General features: G+C 36.4%; 1 protein-coding gene across 4 annotated transcripts in view; it reads left to right on the forward strand.

The window, feature by feature from the left end:
• Positions 1 to 17,580, forward strand: part of LOC5579855 (oxysterol-binding protein 1) — an 85,845-nt gene that overhangs the window by 4,085 nt on the left and 64,180 nt on the right. For 2 of the 4 annotated variants that reach the window (XM_021852528.1, XM_021852530.1), the window contains exon 2: positions 15,459 to 15,548. The exons of the other annotated variants lie outside the window; for them this stretch is intronic. In XM_021852528.1, the coding sequence (XP_021708220.1) occupies positions 15,459 to 15,548 (90 nt within the window). The remainder of the gene's footprint in view (positions 1 to 15,458; positions 15,549 to 17,580) is intronic. 4 annotated transcript variants of the gene reach the window in all.

The following is a 17,580-nucleotide window of genomic DNA, read 5'->3' on the forward strand; positions in this document are numbered from 1 at the left end:
GAGCCAGTAAAAACGCTCTACAATTTTACTGACTAAGTCAGTAATTTCCATCAATCAAAACATATTGTGATTTACTGGGTTTTTTCGGTAATCCTAAAAATTATCGAAAAAACCGTAGTTCCAAAACCCAGTAAAATTTTACTGGGGTCGGTAATCTGGATTGGCTGTGTAAGCTCCTCCACAAATTTATTTTGGAATTTCTCCAGCATTTCATCAAAATATTATTGCTGCGGTTCAAACATTTACACTGTGGAACACGTTTTTGTCTCAAGCATCAAAATACCGCTATTTACTTAATTAATTGTTGCTGCATCCACCGCCGTTTTCAAAAATATTACAGCACGTCTAGTTTTTGAGATATTGGCTGTTGAAAAATGCAAAATTTGACTATTTCAACCAACTTGCATACAAGTTTTTCAGCTTGTAAGTCAATTTATTTGCTTGATTTGCCACAGAATTTAAACTTTATGTGTATAACTATACTTATAATCTAAGTTGATGATACTATCGATGCTCAAAAGTTGTTTTTTGGTGTTTTAGAAATGTATTGTATTTTGCCATATAAATGAAACGAAGAGTTTTGTATGGAAACTGCAAGCATGTTGAAAGAAATCAGTTTAATCTTAATTTTATCGTGCAATTTCAATCAAATTATAACTGAAATGAAAGTTGAAGTCCTATTTTGCATGTTTGCAGGATTAGATTACAAAAAAATTGATAAATCATACTTTAAATTTCATGTATACATCCATTAAACCAGTGTTTTCTACAACTTTGGCTACCTGTAGCTAAAAATTGGCATCATATTCAGCGATCCCAAATCTACTAGAGACACATCATTTAATCATCAAGACAAGCAAAAATGACATTTTTGTTGCGCCGTGTAATCCAATAATTTTTCAAATAAAATTACCTAATCTCCATGGATTCGTCAAAACTTTATTCAAGGTTCAGGGATTCGGTCCGAATTTCTTCAAAACGTCTTGTAGGGCATTATTCATAGATTTTTTCAGTTATCATAGCAATTTATCAATAATATTCTAGTAAGAATTTCATCAAAAAATTGGGGGTCTTCCAGTGATCTTCGTAGGCATTCATCAAGGCGTACACTTAAAACTCACACAAGTTTTATCCTAGGTTACCCTAAGATTATCTTTCGAAATTACACGCAGATTTTAAGAAACTCTCCAAAACAATCTAAAAAATGTCCATGACTTTTCCATGGATGAACGATTACAAAAATATTTGAAGTCTTTGAATATTTTTGTAGTCGTTCATCCTGGGAAATTTTTCAAAAAAAAAAAAATGAAGGAGTTCCTGAAGGAATTTAAAATTTTTCAAAATGCTCTAAATGGGAATGCTGGAGGAAACTCTTGCAAAATAATGATAAATATTTTGGATGGATGATTCCTGATAATTTTCTAGAGAAAAATTCCAGATTGAAAAATACAAAACGCTCTCCAGAAAAAAAAATATTGTGGGTACATCGTTGATGTTCATAAATTCAAATCCAATTTTAAGAAAAACGATATTTTTTCCTTAAGATCGAATAGATTATTTTTTCATATCTTATCATAGTTTGGAATTGATTGTTAGTCTTCTAAAATTTTGGATTTTGGAGAATTTATTTAACCTGGAATATTTTTTTAAAACCTGTAAAAATCAGGGAATTTCATTTCTGTAAATGAATCAAATTTGGATGAAAATTCAGCGTATAAATTTCTGGCGAAGTGTGTTGAAATTTTTGACCAGAGAAGTTTATGGTAAAATTTTGACTTAAATTCGGAATCTGCCCGGGGTATTCGAATATTTTTTTTTTTAATTTTTTTATTAGTATCATTCCAAACATTACATTCATTATTTCTTATATCTAGGTGTTCTGTGTTATTAGGCAACACTATCATCCTAATTTGGTAAAACAAATCTAAGATTTTATTAACATTTTGTTAATAGCATATTACATTTCATTTGCCGTAGCAGTTCAGATTTTTTACAGGTGAGTTGATTTCACCTGCTTATAAGAGAAAAAAAAACGTTTTCAATATACTTAACCTAACTAAACCTAAACATATAACGCATTAATCGTGGCAATAGAAGATTGTAACGATTTTTGCCTGAAATCATTGATTATTTTATTTGACATTTGTTCCAATGTTTCAACATTGGATATTCTATGTAACTCATTGGTACTATACCAGGGAGGAAGCCTCAGAATCATTTTCAAAATTTTATTTTGAATTCTCTGCAGAGCTTTCTTCCTGGTATTACAACAGCTAGTCCATATTGGTACAGCATACAACATGGCTGGCCTGAAAATTTGTTTGAATATCAAAAGCTTGTTCTTAAGACAAAGTTTTGATTTTCTATTAATAAGTGGATAGAGACATTTTACATATTTGTTAGATTTGGCTTGAATGCCCTCAATGTGATTTTTGAAAGTTAAATTCTTATCTAGCATGAGCCCTAGATACTTAACTTCATCTGACCAATTTATTGGAACCCCTCTCAGCGTGACAACATGTTTACTTGAAGGTTTCAAATAAAGAGCTTTTGGTTTATGTGAGAATATTATTAGTTTTGGAAGCATTAGGAGAAATCTTCTATTTTTGCAAGAATGAAGAAAAAATATCCAAACTTTTTTGCAATCGACTACAGATGACACGCAGGCTTCGTCCTTTGGCGGAGAGGCCTGTGTCATCCGCAAACAAAGATTTTTGACATCCCTGAGGTAATTCAGGTAAGTCAGATGTGAAAATATTGTATAATATTGGTTGGGTATTTGAATAAAGCTTAGCAGAACTCAGGACGCTTTTCTGAGGGTCTTGCTAAATGGATTGTTATGAGAACGTCAAGAAATATCTTCGACAGAAAGCTAGATGGAATCTCCGACCTACCCTTTGCAAAATCATGACACGTATCCGCCCAGCAAATGGAAAAAAGGTCAAATTGCTGTAATTTCGGCAATTCTTTTAGCATTGCCTTCGTTTTACTTGAGTGGAATCGTGTTTATATAATCGAAAAAATATCCAAGGCCAAAGTTGGTTTTAGTATCAAATTTTGTTCTCACATGATATACGTAGCCGAAACTATACAAACAAGTTCAACTGAAATCATACTGGTACTAATTAGTTGGGTAAAAGTTGATTAGAAAGGAAGTTGGAGTCATTTTAACCCGATCTGACCCAGTGATCCACCGCAATAACTCCGAACCGGTGGATATTTCCAGAAATTCCAATAATCTTTGAACTTTTCGATTGTCGCGCGAATTTTCGTGACGCTAGTAGTCGCGCATTATATTGTCAACATCCTTTGTTTTTCATGTTCAACATGAAATACGTCGCGATCTAGATTAAAATTTAATATAGAAAAACCATCTTCGACAAAGTTGTCTAGGAGATCAAAGGTGGCGTCAGTTTTGGGATTCTGCCACCAGGCGGCGCTAGTGTGCATGCAAGTATTGTTTTGCAAATATGGCAGGAGCCTAACCACTTAGAAATATGGGGTCATGCACAAATTACGTCACGCTCTAAGGGGGGGAGGGGGTCAAGCCAAGCGTGACAAGCCATACAAAATTTTGGGAGGACTCATACAAAAAACGTGACAAAGGGGGGGAGGGGGTCCAAAAAGTTGAAATTTAGCGTGACATAATTTGTGTACCATCCCTATGGCGTTTTCGGCAAAGTTGTTCATTGACTCAAGGGCTATCATTATTCGAGCTCGAACTTTGATTTTGTCACCAGGCGACGCTAGTGAGCATGAAACTGTTGTTTTTCGGATATCTTATGATCCTCACAACATAGAAGGGTGCCGCCTTTCGGCAAAGTTGCTCAGTAGCTCAAGAACTATCATTGTTAGAGGCAGTTAATTCAAAATGTTGCCGCCAGGTGACCTGAATGGCCATGAAACTTTTGTTTCTAAGATATCTCAGCAGCCTGACCACTTAGAAAGATAGCGTTTTTGGCAAAGTTGTTCAGTGGCTCAAGGGCTATCATTATTTGAGTTCGAACTTTGATCTGACTTTTTTTGTGCTAGTGCGCATGCAACTTTTGTTTTGCAGATATCTCAGAATCCTGATCACTTATAAAAATGAAAGCCCGTTCGCATGATTTGCATGCCATACAAACACTACTCCATTTTGATTTATATAATAATATGGATGGAAAAAATATAATAAATTGGATGGATAGAAGAAGATTGATAACACATTCTTTGGTGAAAATCTGCAATAGCAAAAGGATTATATTAGATATTGATTAGTTGGGAATTTCACCGCATGATGGTGCTAGCTTAGGAAATATTATTTTCTGATTGCCGTTCTGTAATTACATCTTAAGATGATTGTATGTTCTAATCATTATAAAATTGATGTCTTCGGCAAAAATGCTCATTGGTTTTAAAGCTACCCGAGCAAAGCTTGAGATCATACCTACCTTGATACCTTGATGGCTACAGCGTAGCGTCACGCCATTGCCGGGCGTATTGTAGAGCTCCATCTTCGTTGGTCTTGGGCGAAACTTCTCCAGTTGCCCCGAACGTTTAGGGTCGCCAGGTCCTCTTCCACTGCGTACAGCCAGTGCATTCGTTGTCTGGTTCCCTGCTGAATATTATTTTCGCAATTCTTTCTTCCGACATTCGCACTAATTGACCAGCCCACTGAAGTCTGCCGTATTTTACACGCTTGATAATATTCGCATCCTTGTACACTTGATACAACTCGTGATTCATGCGTCTGCGCCATACACCATTTTCGAGTTTCCCACCGAGTATCGTCCGCAGCACTTTACGCTCGAAAACACCGAGAGCTTTTCGGTCTGACTATTTCAACGTCCACGCTTCGTGCCCGTAGAGAGCAACCGGAAGAATCAATGTTTTATGCAGGGCGAATTTTGTTTCCGTTTGCAAGCTGCGGGATCTAAGCTGGTTACGTAGTCCGTAAAAGGCCCTATTCGCAGCCGCAACACGTCTTTTCACTTCGCGGGAAACGTCGTTGTCACATGTCACAAGTGTTCCTAGGTAAACAAATTCTTCAACAACTTCAAACACATCCCCATCAAACACTACCTCAGCACCTACACCACCATGCCCGACTCTGTCTCTACCTGCAACCATGTACTTCGTTTTGGTAGAATTAATGGTCTGGCCTATTCTCGCTGTCTCCCTCTTCAGAGGCACGAAGGCCTCTTCCACTGACCTGCGATCGATTCCAATTAGATCTATATCGTCCGCAAAGCCAAGGAGCATGTGCGACCTTGTGATAATAGTGCCATTTCTCTGCACGCCAGATCTCCTAATAGCACCCTCGCGTGCAATGTTGAACAGTAAATTCGAAAGTGCGTCTCCCTGCTTCAATCCGTCTAACGTCACGAACGAGGTTGCGATCCGAACACTTGATTTCGAACCATCCAGCGTAGCACGTATCAGCCTAATTAGTTTCGCCGGAAAACCATTTTCAGACATTATCTGCCAAAGCTCTTTTTTTTCACTGAGTCGTACGCCGCCTTGAAATCAATAAACAGATGGTGAGTCTGCAAGTTATACTCCCGGAATTTGTCTAGGATCATTCGCAAGCTAAACATCTGGTCCGTTGTCGAACGGCCCTCACGATAACCTGCTTGGTATTCACCGACGAAGGACTCCTCGAGCGGTCTCAGTCTGTTAAACAGGATGCGCGACAGAATTTTGTACGCCGAATTCAGCAGGGTAATTCCTCTGTAATTGGCACACTCCAGTCTGTGCCCTTTCTTGTAGATAGGGCGGATGAGGACATCCAACCAGCCGGTGGGCAATTCTTCGTCCTCACATACCTTCAGCAGTACTCGGTGGATCAACTGGTAAAGCTGCTCGCTTCCGTGCTTGAGAAGCTCGACCGGGATTTCGTCCTTCCCAGCAGCCTTACAGTTCTTCAGCTCGCTGATAGCCTTTTTATCCTCTCCTATAGTCGGTGGGTCCACAGCTTGATCGTCATCTATGTTCATCCTGTTCCTCGCTACATTTCCATTCTCACCGTTCAACAATTGCTGAAAGTGCTCCTTCCACCTGGCAGCCACCGCCGTTTTATCAGTCAGCAAATTCCCTTCTCGATTATTGCACATGGCGGGCACTGGTACAGTATTGTGCCGCGCACCATTGACCGTTGCATAGAATCTACGCATATCATTCCGGTTCATGTTTTCTTAAGAAAGAAAGCTTGAGATCATATTGAAAACTAATTTTGATGTTGTGATGTCGCGGATTTTGATAACTCAGTTTGTTGTCATTTTGGTCGTTGAAACATTAACAAAAATTTAAAATCAATGTTAGCAGAACGAAAACAAAATATGATATTACATATTTCAATGATAAATTGATATCAAATTATGATATCAACTTAATGCTGAAAACAAGATATGTTTTCGACTTTCTTTCTTTCTGATGTTGGACTTTGCTCGGGTATGTACTGCATGTTTGCTTAGTTAAACATTTTACAACTAGAAGGCGATAGTGAGCTATAAATATTTTATTCTCATATGTCTCAAGCTGCAGAATAGAACGAACTGATTTGAACTGCAGAACATCGACGAACTGATATGAACTCGTCAAAAATATGGATGAAAATAGTGTGCCGTATTCCGGGAAAAGTCCGACAATTTCCTGTGAAAAGGGGATGCTTATTTTTTATTATTTTTCCTTTGAAGCTTACATGGAATGCACCATTTGAGTTGAAACATATTCGATTCTTGCTGAAATGTATCCAAATTGTGTATGTTCCATTTCTAAATGGGTCACACCTTAGTTCGATATTCTACTATTATGTGGCAGAACCCATACAAAACGGCCAACTCCGGATAGCCATATCCTGCCGTTTTTTCAACTGATTCTTTTCATTTGTCTGTGATAAACTACAAATTTTCTCATTTTTTAAGATATTTCGAAAAAGTTGTGTGAAAACAACTGATTAAAAAGCTACAGATAGGCTTAAATTTGACACCAAGACAAAAAATTATGTGTAGCAAAAAAACAACAACGCGTTTTATTATCTTTCTGTATTTGGCGTATTTGGGGGCGTTCCTTAGCCGAGTGGTTAGAGTCCGCGGCTACAAAGCAAAGACATGCTGAAGGTGTCTGGGTCCAAATCCCGGTCGGTCCAGGATCTTTTCGTAATGGAAATTTCCTTGACTTCGCTTGGCATAGAGTATGATCGTACCTGCCACACGATATACGAATGTGAAAATGGCAACTTTGGCAAAGAAAGCTCTCAGTTAATAACTGTGGAAGTGCTCATTGAACACTAAGCTGAGAAGCAGGCTCTGTCTCAGTGAGGACGTTAATGCCAAGAAGAAGAAGTTATAACATTATAATCGATTCCAGAAATTAACTGTGACTTGAAATTTGCATACCTCCAGGGGCACAGAACCATACCACCCTTTACACCCGACCTGACCCAGTAACCCACCTGAATAACTCCGACCATAGGAACATTACCGAGATCCTTTGAACACTTTTAGAAACTAGATATGTGGGCCAGTACACTGACAAAAAATAATTGAAACCCGTTAAGTGCCATACAGACACCACTCCATTTTTATTTATATAATATAATCATAATAGAAGATGAGATGGATAGATAGAAGAAGATAGATAATACATTATTCAGTAAAAATCTGCAACAGGGAAAGGATTATATTAGATATTGGTAAGATGGGAATCTCACCGCATGATGACGCTAGCTCAGGAAACATCATTTTTTTATTGCCGTTCTGTAGCTACATCTTAGGATGGTTATATGTTCTGATAATTTAGAAAATTGATGTCTTCGGCAAAGTTGCTATTTGGTTTAAGGGTTATGCAATGCATGTTTACTTAGTTGAACATTCTACAACAATTCAAGATGCAGAATAGTTGAAAAGTCAGTGATTTCCGGTTGTTCGTTAGGTTAAGGGCTGTGTGCCGCCTGCTTCTATTTTCTACCACTAGGGTCCATACAAAATTATCCACATCGGATAGTCATATCCCGCCACTTCTCAAAATAATTTCATTTTACTATGATGAACTACAAATTTCTTGATAATTTGACAAAGTTGTGTGAAAACCATTTATTTAAAAGTTACAGATAGACTGAATTTAGAGAATAAAAATGTACCAAGGCAACTGTAGCAGGAAAATATCGCGTCTAATCATCTTTTTGTCTTTAGTACATGTGTTCTTCATGACTCAAAGGATAAATGCGCTGAAAATAGAATGATGATTTGACGCGTTGTATTTCTGTTACAGGGCTTTTTTGTCTTGGTGCATTTTTATTATCAAAATTTAAGCTGGAAGTTTTAGGTCTATACAGATATTGGATTGCTTAATATAGAGCCAACCAGGGCTGTGCATTTTCGAAAGCATTATGTGAAACACGAAGGCTTGGCTGTGTCGTCTCGATGGTGACGAACAACTGCGTCGCTTCGTCCTTCGTTCCACACTCATTCGTTTCGTTGCCCGATTGAAAGCAACGAACAAGATAGGTGAAATGAAAGAGTAAGAATTTCGTTTCATTTAATTTCATTGAAATCCATCAAAATGTTTAAAATTAAATTTAACTATTTTTACAATAATGATGTGTGCAATTTGTTACGTAATGAAAAAAGGTAGAGAAACTACACGGGTCATGACGTCGTTCATTAAATTAATCGGCTCCCAAAAACAGAGACTACCGATTGAAAGGCCAGCTCGCTGCGGTGACACTCCGATTCATGACGCGCGACGCACAAGCAGCAAGAAAGAAAGGAGAGACTACGCAAGCGGTGATGAACGGAAAGGTTTGTCGGGTTGAAACGAAGCAGTAGTGTTTCAACTGAAAGGCACGCTTGAGTCAGTCAGCTGGGGACTGAAAATGCTTTCAATGAAATGAAATTGTACGGCCTTGGAGCCAACCTTCATTGTATTTAATAGAGAAGAAGTTTTAGACATAGCGCTCTGTTCGAATAGTATCAATAACGAGTTGACGAATTGACATGTGTCAGATAATGAATCTCTATCCGACCATCACTACATCTGTGCTTGGTCATTGAGCCAAAGTAAGTTAGGGCGAATAGGTCATTAGGCCGAATGAGTTCAAATCGAAGAAAGAATGGCCTATAATTAAAGAAGGAAAAAAAATGTTATTCCCGTTATGTTTTGAAAATTTCGGCCTTACGAACTTCGGCATGGTAACTCATTTGGCCTAACGTACTTCGGCCTAATGACCTGACATCCGTTACATCTTCTTTGAACATTTAAAAATGACTTTGCAGATTTTGCATATTGTGGATCCGCGGTCAAGAAATTGAAAACTCTTTGGTTGCGATCAAATGTCTTGGACTACTCTCTGTCCATTGAAAATCCGAGTGATTTTTAGGACACCTTTAATACTACAACGTCTCAGACTATGGAAGCAGCTTTTGAAGAAGCCTGTATTGTGCGGTCTGTGAATACTACAAGATGAAGCCCATGGTGAAATTCGAATCTGATTAGACTCGATAAACAATGTAGGAATTAAAACCGACGCTATTCAATCAGATCAGTTTCGTTTAAGTCAGCCCGCAAGGCTTACAAAAAGCCTTCTCACAAATGTTTCCAGTTTAATCAATATTGTTGCTCGTTTTTAATCGTATGGGGAACATGGAGCTTATCCTTTACCAATCAAGTAGGGATTTGAGTTTATCAAACATATTTTGAAAACGCTACTAGTAGTATTTGCTATCCGGTTTATTCTCGGATCCTGGCGCGATATTACTGTGAACTTTATCTCGAAAGTAGGACGTGCGTAGAATGAAAAAGCGAAAAGTTTTAGACCAATCAGTCTGACCTCTTAACATCTGAAATTTCTGGAATGTATCATCGATCATCACATATGTGATGTCTTTTGACAAACATGCCTCTTCATGTGAATCTACACTAGACCTATTCAAATGTCTGGAAGTTCGTCAGTCAACCAATATTTTGATTTTTCATGTCAAAATGAACTTCTGGTCAAAATTTCAGTCAATTTGGAGAAAATTTAGATGTGCTTAAAATCATTTATGTGTTTTTGGACTATTTTTAAGCTTTGAAAATTCATAACTACTGAACGGAACATTAAAATTTATCGGGAATACCTCTACATAGTAGTTTATTCAATTCTACGAACTTTTGTCGAACACGGTTTTATGATTGGAGCAAGTTTAAACATAGTTTGGTTGAGGTTTATGCTTCAAGGTTCTTGAAAATCACTATTTTAAGGGAGTGTTCTCCCTGAAAAACATACCTGTATGAAAATTTAGAATATTGAATTTCCAGAACATGATGACTATGTATTTCTAAAACACAATCCCGTTTAAAGATACCTTTCATCTTACGAAAATAAATTGTAAAAAATAGGCAATTAGGAATGAGCCAAGAACACCACCGTGAGCTTCAAAAAATGTAAAAAATGAACACGTTAGCACTGCTTTTTCTCAGTCGATGATAATGATTGTTTTCAAATCGTTCTAAATAGTCAGTGGAATACGATCAAAACAATCATTACTCGGAAACAAAAAGCAATGCTAACTTGTTCAATTCATTCATTCGACGGTACATGTGTCATGCACGGATTTAACTATCATGAGGTTGAGATGGGTTGTTCGATCTTTGGGCATTTACTGTAATTTATTTCCTTAAGCAACATGTAAGCTGTTAATGGTTAATGATTTCATAGATTTATTATGTTTGTTTCCCGTTGACTAGGGCCTGGAAAAATAATGCCAATGTGTTTTTTATGTATACATATTCAGAAAACCGTGATTTCTGGGTACTGTGGAGAGCAAATCTCGATCAAACGATTACTTTTTCAAAATCGACGTAAGTAACTTCCATACGGTTTTGTGAAAATCAATTCAGAAGAATCACAACCTGTCTTCTAAAACTGTTTTAAAATGAATCTCCTTTTTGACATGTTTTCGCCGTGTACATTGCTTAAATTTTGCATACAATAAGCTCGCATTCAAAAACTAGGCAGATCCTGTTATTTCCCACAATTTCATTAAAAAATGATAAGCCGATTTATTCAGTTACTTTCGACTTTTGTGTACCAGTGTAAAATCGACTCAAGTAATGTTTTGTTTTCATTCGTGGTTAAGTCACTTTGTCTCTCCATACAGCGGAGCGGCGAAAGTAGTGGTTAGGTAGCGAAAGTTGAAAATCTTACTTTCGTCGTTTTGTAAATCCGGAAAGTAAACGTTCTAAAAGTGAATAATCGAGTTGGTTCAGCGAAAAATGTGTAGAATTTCCTCTGCGAAACACGTAGAATCGATAAAGTTAGTTTGAATACTATTTTGACTTGAGTCTGTTTGAATAAGTTTTCGAGAATTGATCAAATTTTCAACGCGAACGCATGTTAGATTCTATAGATTGTGAACTTAAAAAATTTATGTTTGGTTTCGTTTTATAATCACCTTAAGGTAACTTTATAAGATGTTTTTTTTTTTTGATTTGCCGACATCTAACCTTCATAGTTGGTATCTAGCCTTGGTAGTTGGTATGTACATGTATATATGTATATCTTTTTCACACGGCCGTGCAAAAAAGTTTCCATACATTTTTTCCGCAGAACTTTATTTTTACATGGAACGTCGAGAAATGGTGTTACTTTTTTTGCACGGTTTTTGAAATTTTGAACTGAAAACTTTTTTTGCACGGTACGCATTCCCCGTGCAAAAACAGAATCGGGTGTACTTGTAATGGGTTTACTGGATGAAAATCATGTGAATAGTTAATCTACACATACTTCATTATTGCCATTGTTTGTAAATGGTAATAACATTGCCCTTACTCATTTTGGCGAGCAACATAACTTCAAGCAACTTTCTATGTTAAATCCCTTCAGATGAAAAAATAACATTTATGGCTGAGTCGACGCGTCTCTGTGTTTTTGACAAAATTAGTTTTGCGTTAGGGGCAAAACAACCCAACAGCGGTAAAATCTCAATTCGGTTTACTCGAATTCAGGTTTTGAAAAAATATTGTTTAAAGGCATAGAGCTAGCGTTATTTCATCTCCTCATGAGCTAAAGCTGCATCTGTTTACTAACGGGAGTTGTTAAGCCAGTACTTCCCAAACTGTGCGCCGCGGCACCCTGGTGCGCCATAGCACTTTTCCAGGTGCACCGCAAATTGATGTACAACTAACTTGGAAATAAACTCATAATCTTGAAAACCGTTTACCAATCCACAAATTGCATTGATATAAAAAAACATTATAGTAACCTAGGTAAATTTTAAAAATTTGTGGTTTTCTATAAATTGTTGAAAAAAATGTTTCAATAATTAGTTCAAGACTTGCCAAACAAAGTAGATATCATATTTTTTCGAAACATTTGTTGAAAAAATCAAGGAAGACGATTTTATAACAGTACACATTCTATTCTAATATTCATTATCCAGAATTTCAAATTTTCACATCTTGTTCATGGTTAAGTAAAAGCGTTTGTCTCAAAATTCAACGCACTTTTTTTTTTTGCTAATACTGGCTTTGATTGAAAACTTTGTGCAGTATGGACCCGATTTAGCAATGATTTTTTGTTTAATCACTTTTCAAACTAACTACTTGTATGTCTCTCACCTTTACAAATGTAAAATTGAAAGAATACATATGAAAAGATTAAATGGATAGTCTGATTTCAAAAAAAATAAAAAAAATGATGTTAAAGCATTTGTGTGTTCGAACCTGTAGATTTGAGCTAACCCTTAAATATAATTTTCCGTTTTCAGTGATATTTACTCACTCCACAATGTAGAGTAAGGTGGGGCAAAAGTTCGACCTTAGTGGTATAATCAAAGATTCCAGGAAAACAATAGCAGTTAAAACAAAACAAATACCATACAGTGAACCTTCAACATATTGGCTATAATTTTGCTGAACAAACTTGTGTCAAAATATTTACCCATTTTTGATTATAACAGTTTCAAAATTGATTGTCTTATTCGAACTTTTGCCCCACCGGTGGGGCAAGAGTTTGAATCTAGTGTGGGGCAAAAGTTCGCTGGCTAAAACACAAAATATCGATCCTTTTATGACAGGCATTCTTTACACCAGCCGTAAACCTAAGTTTGACGAAAAATACACACTAAATTTTCATCAAAAAATTGCCCAAAACCGGGTTAATTGTAATGTACGCAAAAATAGCAGTTTTTCGCAAAACTAAGTGGAAATGTAAAATTTTGGTGACAGTTTTCACACGATCCGACAAATTTAACTAAATTTAAAGATAATATGTGGATTTTAGGCAATTTTTAATTTTTTCCGTGATTTTATATATGGGTGGAACTTTTGCCCCGCTGATTCGAACTTTTGCCCCACTATGGGCCAAAAATTGTTTTCAAGCATTTATGCAAAAACTAATACACCTCAAAGCAAACTTATGATAGGCCTAGAAACGCCCTTACATAAAATATTGAAAAAGATTTTATTTTCAATTGGTTCCATGCAACGAAATTTTGACCAAAAATTACAATATTCACGTCGAAAAACAACAAATAGCCATAACTTTTCCAAATCTCAATTGATTTTTATGATATTTGAATTGAAAGTCTCTTACTTGAATAGCATTCGAACCACCATGACATTTATAAGATTTGTTTTGAATTGAGCTAGAAATCTTAAAAAGAAACTCTTACCCCACTCGAACTTTTGCCCCACTTTACTCTACTAGTGCGCCGCGCCATTTTCAGAATTGGTAAGGGCGCCATGATAACAAAAAGTTTGGGAATCCCTGTGTTAAGCCATTGTTCCCTTTGGCGTTCATAATCAATATTTTTTCATTAACACTCTGAAAAAAAAAGTTCAGATAAATTTGACACCAAATTAAGTTTTCAGAGTTATATCCATCATCATTAGGAAGCTACAATTTTGCTTATAAGTTCTATAACTGCTGCGTAGACCAAACAATGCAATGGTCTACGCGGCTTATGAGCATCACCTGAAAAGTTTCTTTGAATGCAGAATTCAAAATAAATTGCAGACAGACAGAACAGTATCGTCACTGATCAAGTCAAAGTTAAATAATTCAGCCTTCTTGGCTAGAAGAAATACACCCTAACATAAAAATGATTCAATTGATTTTACAACCTAAATGATTTAGGCTAAATCCAATCAAGTGCTCTAAACTGTAAAACTCATATTGTCCATTCTACTGAATCAATGCAATAGAAGATAAGGATTGGCTTCGGTGAGACACATGAACCTAAGGCAAGGTGATACCTATTTTCACGTGTGACGATGATGATTGATCTTCATCAGACCATGCGTATTTGGATTACTCTGCATATTGGGGTGTAGCTGAGCTGGTTAGTATCGTTATTTGCAAAATGATTGAGAGCGTTAGATAAGGAACGGAATCCAGCCGTTAACAATGACTGTCGGTAAAATATCAGTACCTATGTTCGAAATTAAGTTTCTTCCAAGGAAATAGTAGCAGGTCGATTAGCTGACGTTGCTTATCTGAAGATTGATTAACTTTATGCTTTTATCAGTTCGAACTGTTATCGGTTGCGATTTTCCGATTAAAAGCCATTCATTTAATGGAAAGAGGGCATTATTCCGCGAATCAGCTGACCGTTGTACTGAGGCCAGAGGTTCACAACATTTTAACAATCTTATAGATTTTATAAAATGGTCAATATTAATGATAATAATCGTTTGTCCTTTTATGTGATCGTTTTGCATGGAATGATTCTTGTTCGAATTCGCTTCACAAAGCTCTTGTGCTACATAGAATAGCACATCTAACTAAAATATTCTTCGAACCCTGGTAGATGGTGAGTTGAATTTATTCAGGGTTCCAATCGATGGTCCAGGGTCCAGATCGACCTTACATTTCAATACAATGTACACTATCACTAGTATTTAACCAACAAGTTGTTATACATTCTTCGACGTAAAACTCAAATGCTGACAGCTTAATTTAACTAACTTAGTTGTTTATGTGTTTATAGTTTGATGCATCCTTAGACCATAACTAATTTCGAACATTGTTTTTATAATTATGTAGTATAGTGTATTACTTTAGTGCCCGATAGCTCAATTTCATTTTGTTTAGTGTGCATTAGTCTTTCTTTCGATTTCTCACCATCTATTTACTAATAAACTAATTCATAGCTTAGCACTGAACCGCAAATTACATAAATTTTGTTCTGTACATGAAACCATGCATGTATCGTACCATTTCTGAACAATATACAAAACCTATCAAATGAATAGATGATACACTAGTCATTCAATTAAAGTTGAGTGTGGGTGCGTGTGTTAGTGTCTCTGTCATCATATTTGAAATTTTATCCATCTTTCAATTGTCAGTTCCAAGCTTTCTCCTACATTCCTCAGTTCACATATGTACACAATTTCGATTTCATATTTCATTTATTTTCGCCATTTTAAACCAAATAAAATCCAACATTAAAGTCGACCAAATTGATTTGACTCTGGGGTTTGCTATCAAACAGGGCTGAACACGGAGCCGGAGCGAATGCAGGGGGCAGGAGTGCCGGGGGCAAATTATCTATCCGACGCCGCAGGAAAGGCCCCCGAGCGGAGTGAGTAGAGCCCCAAATTCAAAACAATAATTCGAAAGAGCGCATTTTAGATTATCTCTGTCTCTATCTCAGAGTTTTTGTTAATTTTCTTCCTTAATTTTTCCTGTATCATTGATAAATTTTCGCCAATTCAACCCTCATTTATGAATAAGAATCAAAATTGCTCAAACAAAATCATTGCATTCAGTCATTTGATCGTTGTAACCGCTGTAGTAGCTGCTAAAAATTCTCTGAAATCTAGCTTTTCTCGATAGCTTTGCCGCAAACATTTCCTGTTTTCTGCATCGAATAGATATGGTCCATCAAAATCGCTATAGTATTTGCCCAGAAATTGACCACAACAAATTGCAACCCCAGACTTACAATCATTTGTTAGCCTAAGTAACAGTTATGCATATTTATTTTTCGTTTTTGTATCTACAACATGGTTGTACACAACTGTTTCTTATCTCAGGACGACACAAATTAGCTTCTGGTAGATTGTTACAATCTGTCTTGTTGCATGTATAATTTAGCTTCTGGCAATGGCTTGGTTACTAATTTTATGTTATGTTAACTAGTAGCGTGATAGTATCTGTTTTTATTTATAGTAATTTTACATTTCATATTATTGAAAGAAAACCAGAGCGTAATTTACGTAATAACGTCTACATGGCTTAGCAATCCAATCTATGAACAGCAACTAAAATTAAGTGTTATGTGCATCCTATTTTTTCCAATCAAAGTTTTTCAAATCGAAATGCTTCAACTTTTGTTTATGCATGAATATTATCCATAAATAGGCAGCCAAAGGTAAAATACAAAAAGCCTTATTTTATGCAATGTAAATATGATACCCTGTTGTTGAATCAGAATAAGACAGCTAGAATTCTTGCGGTGATAGCAAAATTCAAAAATAAATTCGTTTAAAACATTGATCTTAAAATCTAATCATTATTTGCCTCCAACAATAGGCAGCAACTGCCTATCGAAGAGTTCATTTCTATTGAATTGTTTACATACTTGCTACGACAATTATCTGGTCGCTTCGGTCACACAACGTAGCACGAGTAGACAGCGCAAACTCAGTATTAACTTGCACCTTTGGTAGACTTCATTACTTCATGGAAATTCTACAAGTGTGAAAATTGCGATTCCTGGTATAGTGGCATTGTCCCACTGCATCTGCATCGCTGAATGTCTTATTGAGCCGGTAATTTATACCTCGTCGTGAGAAGTTGTCAACATTGAAATATTGCTCAGTGATAGTGTGTAAAAAATCATAATATCATTGGTGGAAGATGTTGCATTAGGCGGAGTCCACAAATTACGTAACGTTCGAAGGGGGGGGGGGTTAGGCTCAAGCTCACGACTCACACAAATTAAAAAAAATCTATACAAGAAGCGTTACATAGGGGGGAGGGGGTACAATTTCCGATTTTAGCGTTACGTAATGAATGGATGCTGCCTTATTGTGATTTTAGAGGCGAATTTGATCTAATTTGATCAATGACCAATAGCGATCCCTTTCCATGATTCTCAACGTTTCGTTTGCATCAAAGGCATCCAGTGTAGCTTTTGGATGTTAAATTGTAATTTAAAGCATTTTGATTGAAAAACAAGTTTTGCTAGAAGTTTACAGTTTGCAGTTTTAAAAAGTGTAGCTATCATTGTTGTAAAATTCAGTATTTACTAAACAATCCGGGGCCCAGATAGCTGTAGTAGTAAACGCTCAGCTATTCAACAAAATCAAGCTGAGGCTCATGGATTCGAGTATCAATTCTCACTGAGACCGGCCCACTATTTACACTTGGTCTGTCAAAATGTTTAAAATTATGCTCATTAGAAAGCTCCTGTCGAGTAACTAAAGAAACTGCATTCGGTTGGTCAAATTGATGGACCCCTCGGTAGTTATAATCAAAACATTTATTGAGGACCCCTCAATTTTTAACAATTCTAGCCTCAGTCAAACTGCCATAACTCGAAAATTTCTTCAACAACCCCTTCACAATAACATGGGTTTAGAAAGATTATTTGGCCGCATTGGATTTTA

Source organism: Aedes aegypti, chromosome 3, assembly GCF_002204515.2.
Source record: "Aedes aegypti strain LVP_AGWG chromosome 3, AaegL5.0 Primary Assembly, whole genome shotgun sequence".
Classification (NCBI taxonomy): Eukaryota; Metazoa; Arthropoda; class Insecta; order Diptera; family Culicidae; genus Aedes; species Aedes aegypti.